This window comes from Purpureocillium takamizusanense, chromosome 7 (genome assembly GCF_022605165.1).
Source record: "Purpureocillium takamizusanense chromosome 7, complete sequence".
Lineage (NCBI taxonomy): Eukaryota > Fungi > Ascomycota > Sordariomycetes > Hypocreales > Ophiocordycipitaceae > Purpureocillium > Purpureocillium takamizusanense.
The window spans coordinates 1714889-1732346 of NC_063074.1; the positions used below are offsets into that span (position 1 = coordinate 1714889).

General features: G+C 58.6%; 6 protein-coding genes across 7 annotated transcripts; 3 read left to right on the forward strand and 3 right to left on the reverse strand.

Moving 5' to 3' along the window:
* The first annotated feature begins 1460 nt into the window (after positions 1 to 1460).
* Positions 1461 to 5095, forward strand: CDC53 (ubiquitin ligase (cullin) of SCF). The gene is made up of 5 exons (XM_047989365.1): positions 1461 to 1989; positions 2055 to 2141; positions 2210 to 2286; positions 2350 to 4241; positions 4300 to 5095. Exons 1-5 carry the CDS (start codon positions 1919 to 1921, stop codon positions 4486 to 4488), a joined length of 2316 nt encoding a protein of 771 aa, XP_047845364.1. The 5' UTR covers positions 1461 to 1918; the 3' UTR covers positions 4489 to 5095.
* Positions 4912 to 9257, reverse strand: JDV02_007833 (uncharacterized protein). The gene is made up of 6 exons (XM_047989366.1): positions 8556 to 9257; positions 7652 to 8485; positions 7445 to 7600; positions 6955 to 7381; positions 6679 to 6891; positions 4912 to 6598 (listed from the first exon to the last, which is right to left on the reverse strand). Exons 2-6 carry the CDS (start codon positions 7696 to 7698, stop codon positions 5102 to 5104), a joined length of 2340 nt encoding a protein of 779 aa, XP_047845365.1. The 5' UTR covers positions 7699 to 8485; positions 8556 to 9257; the 3' UTR covers positions 4912 to 5101.
* Positions 9258 to 9687: 430 nt separating this feature from the next.
* Positions 9688 to 10432, reverse strand: JDV02_010869 (uncharacterized protein). Its single transcript, XM_047992611.1, has one exon. It carries the CDS (start codon positions 10163 to 10165, stop codon positions 9755 to 9757), a length of 411 nt encoding a protein of 136 aa, XP_047845366.1. The 5' UTR covers positions 10166 to 10432; the 3' UTR covers positions 9688 to 9754.
* Positions 10433 to 10497: 65 nt separating this feature from the next.
* JDV02_007834 (uncharacterized protein) lies at positions 10498 to 12988 on the reverse strand. 2 transcript variants are annotated; one of them, XM_047989367.1, is made up of 4 exons: positions 12950 to 12988; positions 12384 to 12883; positions 10945 to 12323; positions 10498 to 10697 (listed from the first exon to the last, which is right to left on the reverse strand). In XM_047989367.1, exon 3 carries the CDS (start codon positions 11601 to 11603, stop codon positions 11019 to 11021), a length of 585 nt encoding a protein of 194 aa, XP_047845367.1. In that variant the 5' UTR covers positions 11604 to 12323; positions 12384 to 12883; positions 12950 to 12988; the 3' UTR covers positions 10498 to 10697; positions 10945 to 11018. The 2 variants fall into 2 exon arrangements, with proteins under 2 accessions (XP_047845367.1, XP_047845368.1); XM_047989368.1 differs by lacking the exon at positions 12950 to 12988 and having other exon boundaries at positions 10498 to 10717; positions 10945 to 11162; positions 11276 to 12298; positions 12384 to 12609.
* On the forward strand, positions 12346 to 12920 carry JDV02_007835 (uncharacterized protein). Its single transcript, XM_047989369.1, has one exon. It carries the CDS (start codon positions 12432 to 12434, stop codon positions 12762 to 12764), a length of 333 nt encoding a protein of 110 aa, XP_047845369.1. The 5' UTR covers positions 12346 to 12431; the 3' UTR covers positions 12765 to 12920.
* A 1873-nt stretch (positions 12989 to 14861) lies between the features above and the next one.
* Positions 14862 to 16164, forward strand: GPA2 (Guanine nucleotide-binding protein alpha-2 subunit; the record flags this gene model as incomplete). The annotated part of the gene is made up of 5 exons (XM_047989370.1): positions 14862 to 14988; positions 15042 to 15387; positions 15443 to 15571; positions 15632 to 16000; positions 16065 to 16164. The coding sequence occupies 5 exons, from the start codon at positions 14862 to 14864 to the stop codon at positions 16162 to 16164; spliced, it is 1071 nt and encodes a 356-aa protein (XP_047845370.1).
* Positions 16165 to 17458: the final 1294 nt, after the last annotated feature.

Below are 17458 nucleotides of genomic sequence, written 5' to 3' on the forward strand. Positions count from 1 at the left end.
TTCAGGGCCCTTCTCTTTGAAAGCTCACATGACGCTATGGATTTTATTTTAGCCTCTCGAGGGTATTGGTGGTCTCCACTGGTGGAGGGGAGGCGTGATGAGGGGGCTGATGGGGAACTCTCCAACTTGAAGGACTTTGTCCCCGCCCCCTCCGACTGTCCAGCGCCGTTTCACCTGCCCACAGTTGGAGATGTCAAGAGGTCACGTTTACGTATTAGCTGATGACGGGGACCTCAGCACTTCAATCGCGCTCCCGTCCTTGCCAGCGCCCAGCCAGCGCCACCACGTGCATCACCGCGGCCCGAAGCCGAGACGCCCAGATGACGACGTCCTAGTCTGGATTCGGCCCGCCTCTCTCCTGTCGCCGTCACCTACAAGGAGCACGGAGGACTTGCAAGTCAGCCAGGACTTTATGAGACGGGGGGGGGCGAAGGCGTCACAGTCTCCACAGCAAGCCGCTGCCATCAACAACAGCCTTGATGGGAGCCAATGCGTTAGTCCCAGGTAGGGCGAAGAGGCTGTGACGAATTCGAGGGCCAACCCTGTGTGGTCACGAGGGTGCTGGTGCCGAATCGATGCTCAGCTTCGCCATGGGAAATGCACCAAGCGGTCATGGCTTGTTTCTGGCTGCCAACGACTTCACATGGTCGTGTCAATGCAGGTCCGGGGCTCCACGTACAAGGCTTCGTGCCGCAGCAATCCCATGTTCAATGTAAGGCTGCTGCCAAATCGTTGGCTCGTTATCTTGTACAGAACCATGCTCTGTAGCTGGAACAACGGGTTGCCCGTAGAAGAACAACCACGGGAAAAGAATCGAGGCACCCGAGGGTGAGATGTCCAGGATGCTCTTTCACGAGATGGCTTTGCCCGCGGTGGGACGAGATTCGAAAGCTGACCCAGGTTAGCACCGTCATCGTTCTACGTCCAACGCAGCCGGTTGACATATCGTCGACGGCGGCGTTGCCTCAACCCAGCAAAGGCGCCACCGCGTTAGGCATCCATCCGTTCGTACCGCGGCTGGCCCGGAGACATGTAGTGCCTCGTAATGTCCTGCGTTTGCGGACACAAGGTCTCGCCGTCAGGCGCTGCACAAACCAGCCTTTGAGAACTAGATTGAAGCGACTTTGTAGGCAGCTGCTGAGCCAGCCCGAGGGGTCGGGTCCGCGGGTGATGAGCGGCACCTGGCAAACAGGTGGCGACGCCGACCGTCGGTCAAGACACGCGACTGCCACTTCCATTTGGAGGTAGGCGGCCAAGCGCGGCAGAACTTGCGCTAGTCATGTCTCGGCCTGGCGGCGCCTCCCGCAGCAGCTGCCTGTAGGCTGTCGTGCTTGCCGCCCCAGCAGCGTGCGGCGCGGCTCAGCATCAGCCACACGAGGTACGTACTGGACACCACCACCACGCCACGACCACCGCCACGGCCACCTACCGAGCTGACCTCCACAACCTCCACGCTGACTGCCCGACTCGCCTTCCATCATCCCTCTCTCCTGCGTCTCCCTTCCGCATCACGCCGCGACGCCCCCCCTTCTTTGTTTTCCTCGTCCTTGCAGGGCCGAGCGAGCAGCGCGGCAGACGTCGCGTCGTGTGACTCTTCTTTATCTTCTGTTTGATCCACAAGCGGATCAAACGCCCTCCGCCGTCACACACGCCTACTGTCGGTGCTGCTGGTTGGTCATCGTTGCGAGCGTGACGCCCCGACGCCAGCGCCGCCATCACCACGACGCGAGCATCTCGTGGCGGCGACGCAGCGCTCATAGAGCCGTTACCGTCATCTCCTTCGCGTCAAACTCCGCGTCCGACCCACCTCGCCTGAGCCTCCCTTCTACCTTCGAGTTTCCGTCAGCGAGTCGCCGCCTGACCCCGCCTCTGCCTCTCCTTCCTTTCCCATCGTTCTCGCGAAGCCCGCGGCAGAAACATGGCCGCCAAGATGGCTCCCGCCAGCCAGCAGATGCCTCCGGTTCCCAACCGTGAGGACATTGGTGCTACGTGAGTTCCTTGACGCGCATCACGCACCCTGTTGACGGGCCAAACCGTTTGCTAACCAAGCGCAGATGGAATTATCTGCAGGCCGGTATCACGCGTATTATGAATGACCTTGAGCAGGGCATCGACATGCAAATGTACATGGGAGTCTACACGTACGTCCAAATGCCCTCCACCCGTCCGTCTACCGTATTTACGCGTTGCTGACTTGTCTCTTCAACAGTGCCGTTCACAACTTTTGCACGTCTCAAAAAGCAGTTGGGCTGAGTGGTCCTGCCATGCACTCCAACCACCGCGGAGGTGGGCACTCCCTTCCGAGGCGCCTCCGAGTCTCGATTGCTAACCTCACTATTCCTATGTTAGCGCACCTTCTCGGCGAGGAGCTCTACAACAACCTCATCAGCTACCTGCAAGCCCATCTCAAGACGCTCGTCGAAGAGTCCAAATCGCACACCGAGGAAGCGCTTCTCACGTACTATATCAAAGAGTGGAATCGCTACACTACGGCTGCCAAATACATACACCACCTCTTCAGATACCTCAATCGCCACTGGGTGAAGCGCGAGATCGACGAAGGCAAGAAGAACATCTACGATGTATACACACTACACCTCGTTCAGTGGCGCAAGGTCCTGTTTGAGCAGGTCTCAGCCAAGGTCATGGACGCCGTCCTAAAGCTCGTCGAGAAGCAAAGAAATGGCGAAACCATCGAGCACAGCCAGATCAAGCAAGTAGTGGACTCCTTCGTGTCCCTCGGACTTGACGAAGCCGACCCATCCAAGTCCACCCTCGACGTCTACCGCTATCACTTCGAAAGGCCATTCCTAGCTGCGACTAAGGAATTCTATCAGGCAGAGTCTAAACAATTCGTCGCCGAGAACAGTGTCGTCGAGTATATGAAAAAGGCGGAGACTCGGCTCGCCGAAGAGGAAGAGAGGGTCAGCATGTACCTGCACCAGGACATCGCCGTCCCCCTCAAAAAATGCTGCAACATGGCCCTTATTGCAGACCACTCGACACTCCTGCGTGAGGAGTTCCAGGTCCTCCTGGACACAGACCGCGAAGAGGACATGGCCCGCATGTACAATCTTCTGTCTCGCATCCCCGACGGTCTCGAGCCACTGAGAACCAAATTCGAGACTCATGTGCGCAAGGCTGGTCTCGCCGCCGTGCAAAAGGTGCAGTCCTCCGAGGGGGACAAACTCGAACCCAAGGTCTACGTCGATGCCCTCCTCGAGGTCCATAGCCAGTACCAGCTGCTGGTGAAGAAGGCTTTCAACGACGAGGCTGAGTTCACTCGATCGTTAGATAATGCCTGCCGTGAGTTCGTGAACCGCAACGAAGTCTGCAAGTCGGCGTCGAGCAAATCGCCAGAGCTTCTGGCCAAATACACCGATGTACTGCTTCGCAAGAGCAGCACGAGCATCGAGGAGGCCGACCTCGAGCGGACGCTGAGCCAGATCATGATCGTCTTCAGATATATCGAAGACAAGGATGTCTTTCAAAAGTTTTACTCTCGAATGCTTGCGAGGCGGTTGGTGCACAGCAATTCGTCTTCGGATGACGCCGAGACGAGCATGATCAGCAAGTTGAAGGAGGCCTGCGGTTTCGAATACACTAACAAGCTACAGCGCATGTTTCAGGACATGCAGATTTCGAAAGATCTCAACAAGGAGTTTGGCGAGCACCTTGCGAGTGTCGACTCCGTGAGCGGCGTCGACTCGACCTTTTCGATTCTCGGCACGGGATTTTGGCCGCTCACGCCACCGAGCACCCATTTTCACCCTCCTGCAGAGATTTCGACGGAGATTGAGCGGTTCGCGCGCTTCTACAAGCACAAGCACGATGGTCGCAAGCTCACGTGGCTATGGCATCTTTGCAAGGGCGAGATACGCACGGGGTATTGTAAGAGCAGCAAGACCCCATTCACGTTCCAGGTTTCTATATACCAGATGGCCATCCTCCTTCTCTTCAACGAGAAGGACTCCTACACTTACGAGGACATGCTCAGCGCGACCCAGCTCAGCAACGAAGTGTTGGACCAAGCCTTGGCTGTTATTCTCAAGGCCAAGGTGCTACTCATGTCTGGCGGCTCTGGTGACAAACCGGGCTCAGGCAAGACGTTCAACCTCAACTACGATTTCAAGAACAAGAAGATTCGAGTCAACTTGAATCTTGGAGGTGTAAAGGAAACCAAGCAAGAGGAGGCGGAAACCAACAAGACAATCGAGGAAGACCGCAAGCTGGTTCTTCAGGTACGTACCTCCCCTTCATACGATCCCGAGCAGGGAGGCGGCGCTTAACAATTTGCAGTCTGCGATTGTGCGCATCATGAAAGCCCGAAAGAAGATGAAGCACACGCAGTTGGTCAGCGAGACCATCAACCAAATTCGATCTCGATTTGTGCCCAAGGTTGGAGACATCAAGAAATGCATTGAGATCCTTCTCGATAAAGAGTATCTGGAGCGCCTGGAGGACGACGAGCTGGGCTACCTGGCGTAGTCGTCCACCATCTCACTGTTAGGTTGGTCCAGAACAGCAAACCCTCAACCCAACGATTGCATTGCGCGTCGGAGCCGAACCAACGAACTTGATGTATTGAAGCCACAAGCTGGACAGGCAGCCCTCATCTGTCGAGGTTGGAGCGTTTGCTACAAACGAGGCGGGTTATGGCTAGGTGGCCTTCATCTGTATATTTTCCTCGAGTGGCGGTTCGATTTCCAGCCATTCGAGGGTCTTCGTGCGAACGTTCTAGCCGTCACACCAGCGGGGTCTTTTTTTCCTAGTCAGCCTCATGATGAAAAGGGAATATCGCGGCGGCGTCTAGGATTTGCATGGAACGGACGCAGTGGCGGGCCTTGGGCGGGGATAACGGAGAAGGAAAGACGAGCAGCGCTTTTTATAATGATCTGCTCGATGCATCACCCACAATCGAGAAAAATAAAACAGTCCTGGCTATGAGTATTGTGGTTTCGAATGCGGTTCGGGGTATGCTGCCTAGCATATATACGTGTCTGATGTACCATTGGAGCCTGGACGCCTCTTACGCCCTTGCCCAGCCCCCTTTCCCTCTCATCCAAGAAAACCCAAGCGATGCAGTGCGCGCGATCTATTATTATTGCTGTGCCTTTGCCTCGGTGTTGACTGTTCCGCCGCCCTGTTCCACCTCCTCCTCCTGCTCCAGTGGGGCCGTCTTGGTGGTTTTGCCGTTTTCGACCTGGCGATTCCTTGACGCGCCTGTCAATTCCTCCTTTTGGAAGCCGTCGTCTTTGGGTGCTTGCTCCACGTTCTTTGCAGAGTCCAAAGGCCCGTCCCCTGTCGTGGTCGCTGCTGCTGCTTCGGATGAAGGGAAGGCGGAGGCGGAGGCGGAGGAAGAAGAGGAGGAGCCTCCGGAGCCAGGCCGGTCGGGGGCGTCGCTACTGCCTGCTGGCCCGGAGAGGATGCTCTCGCTGAAGCTGGCGTGCGTGGGCGGGCGGTGCCCAGACCGTTCGTCTGTCGAGGAGGCTTCGCGCGACCAGCGCGGGCTGACTATCTGGTAGTCCTTGTCGATGGGGGTGGGGCTGGCTGCTGCTGCTGCTGTCGCCGCTGGTGACGCCGCTGGTGATGCTGACGTTGCCGGTGCCGCTGCGCGCGCCTTGAAGGGCGAGGGGGACTTCTTGCCCCAGCTGCCGCCCCAGCCGCCCGTCTTGCGCTTCTCGCCCGCCCAGGCGGCCCAGCTGGACATGTAGGCGCTGGCCTTTGCGCCTGCCGACTGCACCGTCTGCTGCGCCTTGGAGGACAGGTCGACCATCTGCCCCTGCTGCTGCTGCTTCTCGGACGGGGAGGAGGAGGAGGAGGCGGCGGCGGCCCCCCTGGCCTCGTCGGCGCGGCGGCGCTGCGACTCGCGCAGGTACTCGACGTCCGAGTACAGCTTGTTGAACATGGTGGAGGCCTTTTCGCGTCCGACGGCGAGGTTGCGGCCCAGGATCTCGCGGCCCTGGGCGAACCGCTCGTCGAGGTGCAGCTCCTTGACCTGCTCGGCGATGCGGCGCTGGACGTCGTCGATGGTCAGGCCGCCGGCGCAGGGGTGCTTTGGCTCCGAGACGGCGAACAGGTTCGCGTCGGTGTGCGCGTCCCACATGCGGTAGTTTTCCGTGCGCATCCAGGCCTCGAGCCAGTCGAGGCCAAAGTCCACGGCGGGGTCCTCGGCGGCGCCGAACCCGCCGCCGCCCTTGGAGCCCTCGGTGTTGTTGGCCGTCAGGAAGTTGTGGAACTTGACTGAGGAGATGAGGCCCAGGATGTACGCCTCAAACTGCGATCGGATGAATTCCTCGCTCCCAATGTACTGCATCGTCTTGGGCCTGCTCGGGTTCGCCTCGTCCCACGTCTCGTTGACCTCCTGCGTCAGGTAGTCGATCCATCGCCGATCAGCCGCGGTCAGGGCCAGTGCCGACTTGAGGGACGGGGACGTGATATTTATAGAGTCCTCATCGAGATTAATCAGGATATCACTGTATCGGTCTTTTTGCTGCAGGAGGAGTGAATTGGTGCTGCCGACAAGGTATGACTTGGTGCCAAAGTCGGCGAGGATGTCGAGTTGCTGGAGAGGCGTGTATGGGCCAAAGAAGCTTCCCTGCGATTGATTGCCGCCCCGCTGTGAGCTTGGTCCTGTGCGGTTGGGAAAAGCCGAAAAAAGACAAAAACAAAACGTACCTTGCCGAAAATCTGCAGAGGGAGGCCCATGAATGATAGGAGGGAACTGCGGTTGCTGCTCTGGAGGCTCGTGGATCGAGACAGCTTCTGCTCGTAGTTGTTCAGCTCAGGTTCCGCGCAGTCTTGCAGGTTGCGCAACAGTCCGGGTATCAAGGAAATAAGAGAATATTGGACCATGCACAACCTGTCACACCGCGATCCAAAAAAGAGCATCTATACCTGTCAGTCTCTGCCTGTCTGCTGCGTGGGAGAGGAGAGGGGAAAGGGATCGCATACCTTTGGTTGAAGCAGGCAGCACTTGAACAAGACCAGCGTCTGCCACTTGAACTCGTGGATAAGCTCACGCAGGCTCATGCCCAGGTACTGATCGCGGTCGGCTTCCTGCTGCATGACGCCCCTAAGCTTTTCTTCGGCAAGGCTCTCCTGGAACCTGCGCAGGATCTCCACGTCGGTAAAGTCCCTCTGGGCGAACCAAGCCTGGGTGACGATGCTGAGACGTTCCCGCAGCATGCCGAAGAACTGCGGGCTGTCGGCGATGACGACGACGGCCTTTTGCACGGTCGAGCGGGTCACATCGGCGGGTCGGTCGATGAGCTGGGTCGAGTCGAGCTGCCGCGTGCAGGAAATGCCGAAGAGCGAAGTGGCCGGCTCCGTGTCTGTCTTGGGCCTCAGCAACGTAAAGTACGAAAAGTCTTCCTCGGACCTGAGCGATTGGGTCAGCTAACAACAACATCAAATGGGAGGGAGTCGGCAGCAGCGGACTCACGCGTGTGCACCGTCACTTAGGGCCATGAAGGGAAGCAGAGACCAGCCAAAGTCGACGGCAGGGTCGGTGCCCTCGTCGGCACCGAACCACGTCTCAACCTCTGGGCCGCGGGCATGGTGAAAGCCAACGACGGTCACGAACGGCGCGAAGCCGGGACTGGAAGAAGGGGTGTCAGGAGTCGGCGGGCTGATTGGCGACAGCACTGACTGTATCTCGGCCCCGTTCTGGGAGCCGGCGTCCTCATCACCACTCATTTCTGCGTGTTGCGCCGTGGGCGCGCTGTCAGCACGCAGCGGGCGTAGATTTTTCCAAGAGGTTTTTGTGAGTTGAGCGTATCGTCGTCGTCGTCATCTACAAGGGATCCATACGCGTCGCGAGCGGATGGCTATGCCGAGCGTCGGGGGCGGTCGACTGTCGATTGTCGGTGAGGCGAGGCGAGGCGAGGCGAGGCGGCCCGGGGCGGACGGCGCGTGCCACAGCCGAGTTGACGGGTGTGAAGGCGTGCGTTCGGCCGGGGAACCTGGTCCGTAAGAGTTGCGGTCCGACTGCCCGATGGATGCTCCGTCTCGGGGCGGCGGTGTAGTCTCGGCGATTGCTATCCGATGCAGAGGCCGGCGGTGACGGTCACGAACCGCGGGTAGGGCGTGTTCAAGGAAGTACGTATCGTAGGTAGTAGATTAGTAGGTTGCGGCTGTGTGTCGAACGGCAGGGCAATCAATGCACGATGAACTGTCACGGGCTATGCGAGATGGCGGGGGAGTCCCGGGCAAATGCAATGCCAGCCAGCGCCAGCCAGACAAGACAGACAGACAGACAGACCCGCGGGGCGGCCCAGGGCACAATGACGACGGTGGCAGCAAGGTAGTAGCCGTAGCAGTAGTATCGGGGTTCGGGACTCGACGGTCGAACGGCAGGCAAGGCAAGGCAAGGCAGCTGAACGGGCGCCGCCCTTGTTTTTTTCTCGCAGGTAGGGTGCAGTCTGGGGGTCTGGATCTGGATGCTCCGAGGGGCGGCGCGGCACGCTGACAACAGAAGCTTTGCCTGCATGGAAGAAGGGGTCAGCGACGTCAATGACGCGTGCCAGCGAATGCGGGCACGGGCGTGATCATACCAATTGTGCAGTGCAGTGCACGTCAACCGGATTTTTTATTTTTACTTGTCCCTCGTGGTCTCCCGGTGCGGGCAAGTACTGACTGGACAGCGCGGCGTCGACCTCGATTCGAGTGCTGGCGTCAGTGGTTGTCCTGCTGGTGGTGGTGGTTTGTACAGCTCAGCAACAACCTTGGCGCGTGAAGGGGGGGGAGGGGCTTCAGTGGAGTGAGTGGACGAGGCTTGGGTGCTCGGAGCATCTCCAAGGGCCACCTACTAAGGTAAGTTAATAATCTGTATGGGCCAACTACCAAGTACCATAATAAAAAGAGTGTGTCTCGTCCCCGACGATGACGGGGCGCGCCGACGACAGGGCGAAAAATAAGCTACGTGGTTAGACCCCACCAGGGGAGTGAGAGAAGAGACAGAAACATCCCCTTGCACGCCAGCTTCCGACTCCAACGCCGCCCGCCCATGTGGTCCCATCGTTTGCGTTCCAGCTTCTTTTTTTTTTTCGCCCATGCCCACGCCCATGCCGCGTCACGTGGCGCGTCTCCCGTCTTGACCCTTTTTCGCCCCGTCTGTCTGTCTGTCTTTTTGGCTGTCCGTCTCCAGCAAATGCCGTCTTTGCGACCGCCTGCAACAACAAAGTGCGTATGCACCTGCACTTGAAATGAAATAAACAATGGCAAACGCCGGGCGGGGCGCGCGGCCAGTAGTGTCTTGTCTGTCTGGGCATCTACTACTACTACTACAGCGTATGTATGTAAGGTATGCATCTCGTCAGCCTGCCTGCCAGCGTGTCCTGCATTGCATGCGTGGTGACATCGGCACGTCTCATCGCCACGCGCCATGTGCGCCCTCCTCGCCAGATTCTGCCCTGCCGAGAGCGTGTCCCGGCTACTTCCGCCATCGATGGGGAAAGACGACGGGGGGACGCCTTTTTCCCCAGTGATGAGCCAGCTTGCTGCTTGCGCAAGGCACGCATGTACTACTTGGTACGTAGTATCTGCATCTCGAAGTGGTTTCAGGGACATGAGCCTTTTGTTACACCAAGTGCGTATGTAAACGTATACGGAACCGACGGCATGTTCCGCCAAAACGGCTTGTGCCTGATCGAATCTTCATGAACCCTACCGACAAGGTTACTACATGCCCCGCGTCCGGCGAACAATGGACGACTGACCCAAGGTCCGTGACAATATCTGACAACGCCGAGGTTTAGCGGCTGTTCGTCTGTGTCGACGACGACCAAAAGTGTCCCGTACCTGATACGAGATCGGTAGCCTGTTTAGTACGTTGGCACGTAGAGCGTCGTCCGCGGCCTCGACGCGCGACATGGAGAGCAAGCGCCGGTCCCTCTACCAGGTACATGTCGACTCTACCGGAGGCGCGTCTTGTCATACTATGCCTCCCTGACATTGCCAAGCCGTCACCACGAGCACCAATATGTGATGCGCTCCGCATGTCCCCAAACGTGCGTAGCTCGCGGTTCCAGACGTGCACCATGACTGACAGCTCCAGGTCTTGCTTCACCCGGCCCAAACGGCTCGCCCGCCATCTGCACCATATATGCGTAGAATAGCATGCATGCGCCATCGGCGCAGTCCCTTCTGTCTCGTGTGCGGACATGGCACTCGAGGCGGCGGCACATGGACAGGAGCTGCATGCAGTATACCTACTGTACGTGCCCGGGCAGGTTTGCTGACGTGCAGCGAGCGCCCTTTACTTGGTGACACAGACACGTGGGACGGACCAAAACAAAGGTGCAAAGTTGCACAAAAAGAAAGACGAGACGCATATGTGGCTGCTTCGGGAAGGACGGCTGTCGCGGCCGCACGCGGCCAGAATGAGAATGTATCACGAAGAAATGAGACGTCCAAGGCTGTCGTACCTCCACGCCCGAGGCGCCACGTGCGTTCCCTGTCGCCCTCGCTCCGCCTCCCTCCCCCCCCTCCCCGCGTCCCAAAAGGATCCCGGGACTCAGGTAGGGGGCCGTTGCTGGCCTGTCGTTCGACGCCGCGTACCTACCGTCGACAGGCAGGTCATACCGTGTCGACGTGCTCCAACTGCGCTCGGCACCGGGTGTCATCGTCGCCCCTCGCAGCCACGCCCACACCGGGCCGCGGAGTGGCCCGCCGCGCACGAATCGTGTAGACCGTCACTGCTGTCGCTCCCGTTGGCCTGCCTCGTCAGCCGTGACCGTGCTGTGTCGCGAGTTTCGATACAACGTGAGCAACAGGGGACGAGCCAACATGTGCCGACTTCCAACGTGGAGTGAGCACACCAGCAGGGCCCCTGGTCTTGCCGGCGCCGTTCCTCGTTGGCCACTGCAGATGCTTGCCAAATGACGGCGGGTCCAAAGGACGGTGCCTGTTGGTAAAAAGGAGACATGGGGGGGGGGGGCTCACTTGCCATGCCATGCTCCTCGAGGCCCGGTACGGGGGGTTGGTCCGCAGGTGCTGCAGCCACACGAACCAGATGCTCAGGCAAGAGCGTTGATAATTAAACGTGACTGGTGGGCGAGATGCCAGAGACTCAGGGGCCAGCGGCCCGCCCACGAGGCGTCGGAGCCGTCCGTCTCACCGTGCCGTGCACCGGGTTCACCTGATATTCGAGCTGGATGCGACTGACTAACGTTAGTACCTGGTGCTTGATTTGTGGAATGAGGGATCAATGCTGGGGCTCTCATAGGTAGAGCGCATGGCAAGCGCCATATCGGTGAAGGGTTCGGAGCTGAACTTTCTTTCTGCCCGCGGGTGACCTGACTCGTTGATTCCTCGCTATGTCTGGACTCGGGCGTCCAGAGGGTGCCAAGCGTACCTTTTAGTACGTGGTGAATCGATAATAAGTTGCATCGCAAGCCGGGAAACGACCCCGATCCATCTTCATTTGTTGGCAGTGTTGATTTGGGACGAAGCTGAGGAGAACTGGGGAGGAGGCTCCGTCTTGGTCTTGGCTGCTGCTCTCCCCCTATGCTGAAGCACTGATTTCGAATCTTGTTCGGTTCGTCGCATTGTGTGGTCTTGCGAAAGCGCGCATTGGCGGCATGCAGATTGCCCGCAGCCATGTCATGTCACCCATGCCCTGACAAGTTCATCGGCCCTACTGTGGGTTTACGCCAATGTAAAGACTCAACGACGAGAAATGTCAGTCACCAGCAACGCCACCAGAAGCAAGCATTCTGGTAAATCGGATGGATCTCCTGGGCTTCAACATGCGAAACGTCCATCAGAGCGCATGGCCATGTCCTGGCGCAATGTGCAGCCTCAGCTCTGTGACATGCTCACGATGAGACAGCCCAGCTGTCACGCTCTCGGTAGCACTGCCATGCATCGGAGGGGGGAGGGTGTTCAGATTAGGCGGCAGCACACTTGAGACGAAAAATGTCACGAGCAATGATCGCCAGCCTCTCCCTCCCAGATACGCAATCTGGGTCTGGAGCTTTCGAAAGACGTCGTCAGCGGAAAAAGCGCCCGTGACGATGAGCGCGGCTGTCAGGTATCCCCGGCTCGCGGCCACCAGCTCGGGCGTCCGTGGTCTTGCACTGCGACAATTGGACCCTTTTTGGCCGAGACAGGCTGATGCGGCCGCCTAGAACACTGCCTTCGCATTGGCGGCTGCTCTGCTGAAGCAAGACAGGGGCGAACCCTGTCCTCGTGGCCTGCGAGCACGTACGGACGAAGCATAACCCAGTTTGCAATCAGCCCGTCTCGCCCCCACGCCATCGACAAGACATACGAAGGTAGTACGAAACCTATCCAGCTTATTATCGCGATCAGTGCGTGTGCTAGCACTAAGTTAATATATAGCACCCCGGGTGGGGGAGAAATAGAGTATAGTGCCGTACCGAAAGGCCCTCCTCCCTAACTAATGAATCCACTCCGCTACCATTCGAATGGACCCATCCATCACTGACAGCGCGACGCAGCAAAGTCCGTCGCGTCGCGAGCCGCCTCATGGGCACGAATCTTTCGTGACAGGCGCACCCTCGAGCCGAGCTGCACTCCGAGTCTCAGCACACCACCACCCTGTGTCAATGCGGAGGCTGATTCCAGCAACGCTCGAAGGGTTTTTGCCCCCCCCCCCTCCTCTCAACCTTCAGTGGCTGACATGGCGCCCCGAACCGATCCGCAAAGAACATGCAAGCGCTTTGGGCGAGTCGTTGACAAGGGCCAGCAGCGGTGATGTGGCCAGGGCCGCATTGGGGTGCGCGCGCCTTTTTGGCTGAATGGGGGGCGGATGTCTGCGGTTGTCGTCGACTGGGGTTGTTTCTGAGCTCAACGGTGAAGCTTTCTCGCCTCCGGCGCAGTGCGCAGATAAGGTACCTTGGCTACCTTGCTGTACCTTCTAAGATACGTGCCTTAATAAAAGTACCTCCCGGTGGCCAATGTCTGCCGGAAAGCAAGTGCTTGCCTGTCTGCATCCCTAGGTGACGGGGGAGGGGACTCGATCCATGGATGTGTGCACGAGCATCCGACGGGGCGGGAAGGTGGCAGCATCAGCTCCTGCCGCTACATATATTCGCTGCACCACTCGCCTGCCACCAGGTACGTGCCAAGTACATACGTAACTGCCTTACGAAACACCTTGCACCCCCTGGATGGGTTGACTGCAGTGGGCTTCTTTGAGTGTTCGCGGACATGGGACGGGACACGGATGTTTCGTCGGCCGCGACTTCCACAATTGGTCGTGTTTAGTCTTCAGCGAGGTTGCGCCTGTGCTGCCGCCATTGAGGCGGAGTTTGATGAAACAGGCACGGCAAGTAAGGAAGGGACGACGCACACACCACCGCCAGGTAACTTGATAGCTTTTTTGTTAGATCCAACGTCCTTTGCTACCCCTTCGGTGACGACGGCGCACTTTGACGTCCCGACTTCCCCTCGCCCAACTTCTTTCTGGCTTGTAGGTATCCATCACCGCCGTGGTCATCCCACTGCCCTCCATCCATCCTCATCATCCCCACGCCAGCACCGGACCGAACCCGACCGACCGACCGGCCACTAGCTGCGCTGTCAGTGCCGCTCCCCAGCGTGCGGCTGCCGCAACTGCATCCTTACAGGCATCGGTTTATGCCAAGGCGCCCGCCTGGCCAGGGTCTCAGCGACTTTCTGCGCCCGCAGTGTGTTTGCTCGCGCTCCGGCTGAGCGCGAGGCTGGCCCGGCTGCGTAAGGTACGCATACTACCTTATTACGCTCGCCGCTGCAGACTGCCTCCGGTCCGCCCAATCTGCTGGGCCCAGCCACGGGGCACGTCCGCTCGCAGACGCCAGACGGTGAGGCGAGGCGACGGTACCAGCTGCAACACGCATACCTTATTACTTGGAGGCTGACGCCCGGCAAAGTGCGGCACTGTCTCTCGCTCCCTCATACCGGCACCGCACTGCACTGCACGCCCTCCAGGCTCTCGTCATCTGTTCACCGGGCTTGGAACCTGGGAACCTCCGCTGCCGTTGTAGGTGCTACTTTGCCGCACCCGCACGAGGAGGTACGTTCGGACGTAGCCTATAGGCTCGTGCTAAAGCAGAGCTAATAAACCCCCAGCATCCTCCAACCGCCAGGCCCAACGACGGTCGGCTGGGCTCGGGGACCTCCACACGCGCATCCACGGCCATCCGCATCCATCTCCATTTGTTGCTCCACGCCAATTGGCGCAGCTCCTTCCCCGACTTGAGCACCCGCCAAGCCTGTCATCAGTCCCAGCGGTCTCACTGGCGCCTGGCTTTCGCTCCCACTGCACTTCCCAACCTGCCGCCTCGCCTCGCCTCGCCTCGCCTGCCTGCTCCTCCACCACCGCTCACCACCTCACCCGCCCTCTCTCTCTTTGCTTCTCCCAGTCCCCTGGGCCGCGCCCCTCGACACCGTCACCGGCACCCGCAACTAATCAATCCGGCGACGCCGACGGCGCCGACGACTGCGACGACGACTGTGACGACGAGGTCGACGAGGCTACTGCCTTCCTCGTCACCCGCCTCACGCCCCCCGTCTCCGCCCACGCTGACCCGTCATCGCGCGCCCAAACAGCCGGCGTAGCTCCTCGACACCGTGCATTCGCCCCCCACACGGCGTCTCTTCTACCACGCATCTCCCGGGTTCGCGTCCGATAAAAACGAATTCGTGCCGAACGGGCCGTACCCCCGTCATCCTCGATCGAGATCGCCTTGCGGCTTCCAACGCGACACCCGCGACTCGCCCGAGGGCCGCCCATGCGCCAGTAGCCTCGACGAGACCCCCATCGCGAGGCATTGCCGTCGTTGACGGCCATCCACCTACACGCCACATCGCCTCGAGCTGTGTCAGCGCACACGGTCGAGCTCTGCCAGTCGCCCATGATGGGTGGTTGTATGAGCTCCAACAGTGAGGAGGCGGAACAGAAGAAGAAGAGCCAAGCCATCGACAAGGTTCTGGAAGAGGACTCTAAGCGATTACGGAAAGAATGCAAGATTCTACTGCTCGGTACGTAGTTTGTCATCTGGCCCGTTTTCTCGACTGCTGACCCGACTACACAGGCTCTGGCGAGAGTGGCAAGTCCACGATTGTCAAACAAATGAAGATCATCCACCTCAAGGGCTATTCCGAGGATGAGCTGTACAACTACAGGCCCACGGTCTTTAAGAACTTGGTCGAGTGCGCCAAAGCTGTCATCATGGCGATGCAGCAATTCGACATCGAGCCAGAGCTGGAGACAAACAAGCAGCACATAGAGTTCCTGCTAGATTACCAAGCCGAGTCTGGCCCGCAAGCGCACATTGACCCTCAGGTCGGCACTGCCGTTCAATCGCTGTGGTCAGACCCAGCAAAGGACCAGTTGATGGAACATCAGACAGAGTTCTACCTCATGGACTCGGCAGAATAGTATGTCATCTCTCTCCACTGGTACGGGGCATCGCTGACCGGCGTGGCCATGCAGCTTCTTCCAAGAAGTGATGCGCATCGTCGCTCCCGACTATCTGCCAAACGAGATGGATGTCCTACGTGCTCGTACTAAGACCACAGGCATCTACGAAACTCGTTTCCAGATGGGACAGCTCAGCATACAGTATGCAACCTTGTTCATCCCGTTCCAGCCACCCAGCCCCTGACGGCTGACCGTTACTAGCATGTTCGATGTTGGCGGTCAACGGAGCGAACGCAAGAAGTGGATCCACTGCTTCGAGAACGTGACGTCGATTATCTTTTGCGTCGCGCTCAGCGAGTACGATCAAGTTCTTCTCGAAGAAAGCAGTCAGAACCGAATGATGGAGAGCTTGCTATTGTTCGACTCAGTAGTCAACTCGCGATGGTTCATGCGGACTAGCATCATCTTGTTCCTCAACAAGGTTGACATCTTTAAGCAAAAGCTCACCCGGTCCCCGCTTGGCAACTACTTTCCCGACTACTCAGGTGGCAACGACGTCAACAAGGCAGCAAAGTATCTACTGTGGCGCTTTAACCAGGTGAACCGGGCGCACCTGAATCTTTATCCTCAGTGAGTGCAGTTGCTAGTGACATACTTGGTCGATGGGTAATATGCTAATAGAGGCAACGCGCAGCCTCACCCAAGCAACGGATACCTCGAATATCAGACTCGTGTTCGCAGCTGTTAAGGAGACTATATTGAACAACGCGCTCAAAGACTCGGGAATACTTTGATGGACCTGTGTTGGGTCACCAACAACACAAACGAACGGGCGGTGGACCGCCAGCGTTCCTGGGCATTATTCGGAGTTAAGGTGGCTGTCTATTCCCAGCCGGTGGCGTTCACTGTGTTTGGCGTGCCGGTACCTTTCTCACCTTTTTTACGACCTGCCGATGACGGGGGGCAACACACACTACTTTAATTCACCTAACGGAGTCCCCAACGATGCGCCGCTCCTAGATGGGGTCTTTCGCCAGCCCCGGGGAGGCACTGTGGCAGAGCCGCACGCTGCGTCCACATAGAGCCCTTGGAGTTGGCGCTGGATTGCCACGTTTACAAGCGATGCTATGGGCCGGCTGGCGTGTCTTGGATGGGCGAGTGCTCGGTGGACGACACAAGGTTGCATGATGATACGGTGACATGAACTACTTGGGAGACGATGGCGCAGAAAGGTGCTTGGATATTCAGGAGGATATCGAAGGCGAGGATTTCTGCTCCAGGCCTCCGCATCAGTCGGCGCGGGTAGGCCTCAAGTTGGGATGGCCGCAACAAGCGATTGGGTGAGCGAGGTTTCAGCAAAAGGAGCGCGCATCGACACTGGATCGAGTCGAGTAACTCTTATTTGGCAGCACACTTGAATGTGCAACACAGCGAGTGGACGTTGTTGAATGGGTGTAGAAGTTTTCCGGACCTGCACATCCCACAGCTCATGTAAAATGACTAGGGGGCAAGGCAGCGAGACATGAATGATTCAATAAAACTACTGTATCAGTATGAGTTCATCCATGACCGCGTTGGTCCAGGCAGGCAGGGCAACCTCAGCGAGCAGAGAATGGGACTGCGCCGGGGAGATCGCGATGGGACTAAGCACTAGGCCCCCCGAACTTAATAGCGTGCTGTACGAAGTCGTAGATAACGCAGTGCGTGAGTACAACGATTTCCAGGTCAAGAGCGAAGGGACCTCCGACCCGACGGTGAGGAGACTGGGGGCGCTCGGCGGGTCGAGGCGGCGGGGTGCCATGAAAGGCCCCACGATGGCCTGAGGGAGGCCCGCCCTCAAGCAGTGGAGGAGTGCACCCCGCTCGTTGTTCTCGGCGTTGGCGGTAGCATTTACTTCGTATCAAAGTAGTACGTTGGTACGTTAGTAGTATAACCTGGCAAGGCGGTGACCAGAGTGAAGGCGAGAGCTTCGGCATCACATGGGTAGCATCAACATTAGATGGGAGAGTCATTGGGATCGGTGATGGGCGCGACGGGCGCGTTGGCGGGGGGTGGGAGAGGGAGGATGACGACGAGGACGAGGACGAG